This window comes from Penaeus chinensis, chromosome 35, assembly GCF_019202785.1.
Source record: "Penaeus chinensis breed Huanghai No. 1 chromosome 35, ASM1920278v2, whole genome shotgun sequence".
NCBI classification, from domain to species: Eukaryota; Metazoa; Arthropoda; class Malacostraca; order Decapoda; family Penaeidae; genus Penaeus; species Penaeus chinensis.
The window spans coordinates 36,901,015-36,906,014 of record NC_061853.1 but is presented as its reverse complement, the minus strand read 5'-3'; the positions used below and the strand labels follow the sequence as shown (position 1 = coordinate 36,906,014).

At 46.9% G+C, this 5,000-nt stretch overlaps 1 protein-coding gene across 2 annotated transcripts in view; it reads right to left on the bottom strand.

The window, feature by feature from the left end:
* The window catches only part of LOC125044386 (LIM homeobox transcription factor 1-alpha-like), a 41,908-nt gene that overhangs the window by 15,900 nt on the left and 21,008 nt on the right, over window positions 1–5,000 (bottom strand). Inside the window, exons 3-4 of one of the 2 annotated variants that reach the window (XM_047641028.1) lie at window positions 1,159–1,391; window positions 1–144 (exon numbers count right to left, since the gene is read on the bottom strand). The exon at window positions 1–144 is cut by the window's left edge and continues 5 nt beyond it. In XM_047641028.1, coding sequence (XP_047496984.1) covers window positions 1–144; window positions 1,159–1,391 — 377 coding nt within the window. The remainder of the gene's footprint in view (window positions 145–1,158; window positions 1,392–5,000) is intronic. The other variant, XM_047641029.1, reaches the window with a different exon arrangement.

Genomic DNA, 5,000 nt, shown 5'->3' with positions numbered 1-5,000 from the left:
TGCAGGGCTTCGGGGAGACGCTGAAGGAGGCCATGAATTGCTTCCGCTGCGCCGACGTGAGGATGGTCCGAGGCCGCTTGGGTCCGCGCCTCCCATCGCGCGGTCGAGACCCGTCGTCCACTATGAAATCGTCTCCCAAGGGACCTGTCACGAGGTAACGCAAACACTCTGTAGGCTCTGACGACGCACGTATGTATTCATTACCAGCAGGAGTTTTAGCTTCACATATTTCATTACTTTGGATATTATGACACCGGTTATGTGTTTCCCCCTTTTTGTATCCTCATTTTGGTTTTCCCGCATTTTATTCCTCCAGCCCCAAGCTTGGCATTTTCTGCTTTCCCCCTTGGTCTCCCTTTTCTCCACTTTCCTTCCAATCTTCTCTACAAACATCGTGATGAAGAGATTAATATAATTGCATTTACTTTTCTTTTTTGGTTTGTATATTTGTTTGCTTATATATCTAATTTGCTTATAATGACTTCACTGTGAACACCCAATTGAGTTATCAGTGTCGTCTCATTGATGTTACAGTTGACAGTGTTTTAGTATTATATTCTCTGGCAAGTACGAAAAATATCCCAGCTAGAGAAGACGCACAGGCAGGAAGAGGACAGTTAGCTGCCATCAAAAGAAATGGAGTGAGATAGAATTTGTTTGTGTTGCCAACTATGTAAGACAACTGCAGATAAGCTTTATCTACTAAACAACACAGCAGCTGGAAACTGCTACCATTTAGTCGTGTTAGAAAAAGGCGGAAAATTTGATCCGCTACAACAATATTTTTCTTGCTTTTTTGTATACTCCATTGCCTATGATAATAAATAACAGCCTGTTTTCCTGTGCGACTTGCAAATGGGCGTGTTGCTTGTTTAATCTTGTAACTGTTATGCAGGAGTCTTCTGCTGATAAGAGAATGGTCATGTCAAAACCCCTTGGCCTTTAATTAAAGAAAATTCTATATCAAAATGTGGCGTTTTATCATCAATAATAACTGTGTTTTGTGTGGTCCATCCTAAGAAGTGTATTTGACCTATGTAATGTTTCATTTGCCTTGATTGAAAGACCGATGGAATGCTCTTCCTTTCGACATAGTCTGTAATTAGGTATTAACACCCCTTCAAAACATGATGAACAGAACTACAAGGTAATACTAACTCAGCCACTCACTCTGCGGCCCGTGTTGCTGGAGCAGGAACATCTCCTTCTCGTAGTCGGCCCTGCAGAAGAGCTGGTGCCCCCGCAGGACATACTGGTCCCCCTTCTGCAGGACCTGGCAACAGACCACGCAGGCGAAGCAGTGGAGGTGGAAGACGAGGGACTGAGCGCGCATGACCAGTTCGTGCGGCAGGAGGCGGTCCCCGCAACCCGCACACTTCACGGAGAACAGTCTGGAGGGAAACACAGGGAAAGCGTCAGTCATGTTGCCGGGTCTCCGCCTGGGGCCTTACTCTCGCCCAAGGGCTTCACGCCGGAACCGCGTTTGGGAGGCTGTGCTTTAAATGCAATTGCAGTCTGATGGATGAATTTCATCTGTCGTCAATAAATTCTTCCCTAAAATTTGATTTTTTTAAATTATTATTAATGTGATGTATTTTGATGTTTCATGATTGAGATAAAGCTAGCTTGTTTGATTCAACAAAGATCAATGAGGCTGATTTGGCTACTTAATTCTAAAATAAAGTAGTTTAACTCTTACAAACAGTTCATTCACCGAAGACACGAATACAAAATTCCCCGAATACATTCGCCGGAGAAAACAGAGGCTAGAATTTGTAGGATGCAGCAAGCAGTTCCATACAGCAAAACCTTCCAGCCTTTATCTTTACATCAAAGTTAAGCTGATTCTAGAACGCGGCGCCTCACACAGCGCCGCCGAGCCCAGCGAGGCCCGCGGCGGAGGCCATAACCCGTTCCCTCCGCCTAACCTTCGACAGGCGGGCGCGGGAAACTGCGTCGGTTAGACACATAAAACTCGCACTTCTCGGCACTTGGCGTCCACATTTAGTAGATCCAGTCGCCATTCTGTTTATGTGTCTCGGGCGGCCGATGTATTTTGATTCTTGTGCGCTTGTGCCGTGGGGGGGGGATTCCCAGTGGCGATATGACGCTACTTCAAGTGTAACTGTTATTGCAAAAATGTATTGGAGTCGTTCGGCGGGCTTATTTATGACGTCAGTTTTACTGTTACGTATTGGATATTAGAATATTTCTATCTTCTAAAATTTATGGCAATGCTTTGTCTTTTTCATACTAGAGAAAAGTTGATTGTAAAGGAAATCGTGCTAATATGTCTATAACCATGTCTTGAGAATGTTGTCATCGTCTGAACTTTATTTCTGTTGCCGTTCTAACGACGCGTATTTGATGCCATTACACCTTCAAGACGCCCCGGGAAAGTCGGGGAACTCGAGTTAATTCCATGCGAGTTTTAAGGAAATGAATTTCGAGATGATCCAGAGACCGCTGATCTCCGTAACATTATTGTATGAGTATTCAAACTCTCTCTCTCTCTCTCTCTCTCTCTCTCTCTCTCTCTCTCTCTCTCTCTCTCTCTCTCTCTCTCTCTCTCTCTCTCTCTCTCTCTCTCTCTCTCTTTCTCTCTCTCTCTCTTATTTCTCTATATATTCCCCTTCAGATTCTCAACATAATTTAAGAGCTACCGCCATCGAACTCGCGTGTAAGGGGAAAATCCATTTCTGGCCTCGGGCAGAAAAAATATATTCCGAGATATTGTCGTCGGGATAGTGGGATGTATGGAACGATTTTTCACGCTAGAAGAAACAAGAAATACAATCTTTTTTATTTCATTTTCCCTTTTTTTTTTTTTTTCGAAACAGAGCGCCGAACATGACGGGGACGTGTGGAGCCTCGACGGGCAGGAAGCTGACTAATGGACGACACCAGCGGCAACCAATGGGAATGTCCCACTTGCAAATGGAGGGTAAACACGGTGCTCCTATTGGTTAAAATGCTACTCATGTTGAGTGGTGTCCGAAATACAATTTATATCAATTCCATAGACAACTTTTATACTTAATTATCATTATCTGTAGGATTTAAGCTACATGTCTATGAAATTGTTCATTGCATGGCTGTACATCATGGCATCAGTATAACACCGTTCTGAATTATCTTTATCAGGTGGGAATCTCAAACGGCTTAGCACTGTACCCTACACGAGGTCCGAGCCGAGAGCTGAATCACGTCCCCTTCCTTGGTTACTGCTCTTAACCTGTGTTTGTCGCTCCCAGAAACAAAGCACTCGATCTGGCAACTAAAAGCTTCCCTTGCCCAAAACTTTCCTTACTTTTTCCTCTCTCTTCTCGCGTCTCTCTCTCTCTCTCTCTCTCTCTCTCTCTCTCTCTCTCTCTCTCTCTCTCTCTCTCTCTCTCTCTCTCTCTCTCTCTCTCTCTCTCTCTCTCTGTCTATCCCTCTGTCTATCCCTCTGTCTATCCCTCTGTCTATCCCTCTCTCTACCCCTCTCTCTATCCATCTCTCTATCCCTCTCTCTATCCCTCTACTTATCCCTCTCCTTATCACTCTCCTTCTTTCCTCCTCTCTTCTGCCTCTTCCTCTCTCTCTCTCTCTCTCTCTCTCTCTCTCTCTCTCTCTCTCTCTCTCTCTCTCTCTCTCTCTCTCTCTCTCTCTCTCTCTCTCTCTCTCTCTTTCTCTCTCTCTCTTTCTCTCTCTCTCTCTCTCTCCTTCTTATTGCTCCTCTCTCCTTCTCCCTCTCATCTTTTTCGTCCCCTTTTCTCATTTTTTGGTATTCCCTCTCCTTCTCTCTTCTTCCCCTCTCTCCCTCTCTCCTTCCCCCTCTCTCCTTCCCACTCGCTCCTTCCCCCTCTCTCCTTCCCACTCTCTCCTTCCCCTTCTCTCCTCCCTTCTTCTTCTCCCCCTCTCCTCTTCCCTCTCCCTCTTCCCCGCCTTCTCTAAAACGCCTCATGTGTCAGCGGCGCCGCCCATTCTCGCCCGTGAAATCTTGACTCAGCTTTCCCCGAGTGTGTTTGGTGGCGCTGCAGGAAAAAACGCAGCCCTTCACGAGAGGGGGCGCGACGGAGACAAGATGGCGGTAATGGGGGACTTGTGTCAGCGTTTGGTCCCGCGCCCTCTGCCTGCCGAGGGAAAATTGAGGAGCGGAAGGAAGGAGGAGGAACTTTAGGCACATTTAGCTGTTGGCTTTTGCTCTCATCTCGGATCAGTGGCTGTGTACTCAAGTTTTTTGTTTTTTTTGGTTCGTTTTTTTATTATTTATTTTTGTTAGTTCTTGAATGGTCAGGCATGTTTGTCGTGGTCTTAGTGTATTCCTCCTTTTGCGATATTATTGATTTCCACTCCCAAAGACTTGGCACCTTCTGCTGCCACTTAGTGCCACTTCCCCCTCGCTCGTTCGCCACATTCTGGCACCCCCCCCTAGCCCCCTCGCCTCCCTGGCCATAAGTAACCGTAATAACATGACCCTCTTTCACCCCGGTATTTTTCCTTCCTTTCTCACCCTAACATTTTCCTTCGTTGCCCTAGCAATTGCCACAAAAAACATCTACAGGGACGTATTCTTCAACAACATCCCTCTGGTTTTATCTCTCCATCTCTCCTCTTCTTACGAACATCACCTCCCCGCTCATTCTTATTTTTACATCCTCCTTCTTTCCACCCACGTCGCCCTCACCCTTAACCCCCCACCTCCTGCCCCCCTTGCACACATCATCACATCACTCGCACCTCATCCTTCTTCCTCCACCTTCATTCTTCCCTCTCTCCTCCCCCCCTCCCCCACATCCTCCCACACTCACTCCTCCACATCCCTCCTTCTTCCCTCCCTCTCCCCGCCCCCCCCCCCCCATCTCCCTCATCCTCATCCTCACTCCTCCAGCCCCCCCCCCCTTCCCTCCCCACGCATAATCCCTCCTTCACCCCCGCAGACAAAAGCACAGGTCTCATATATAGCCCCTTGAAAGCTCTCTCGCCCCGCCGGAAATAGATGGTATCAATGCAAGAGT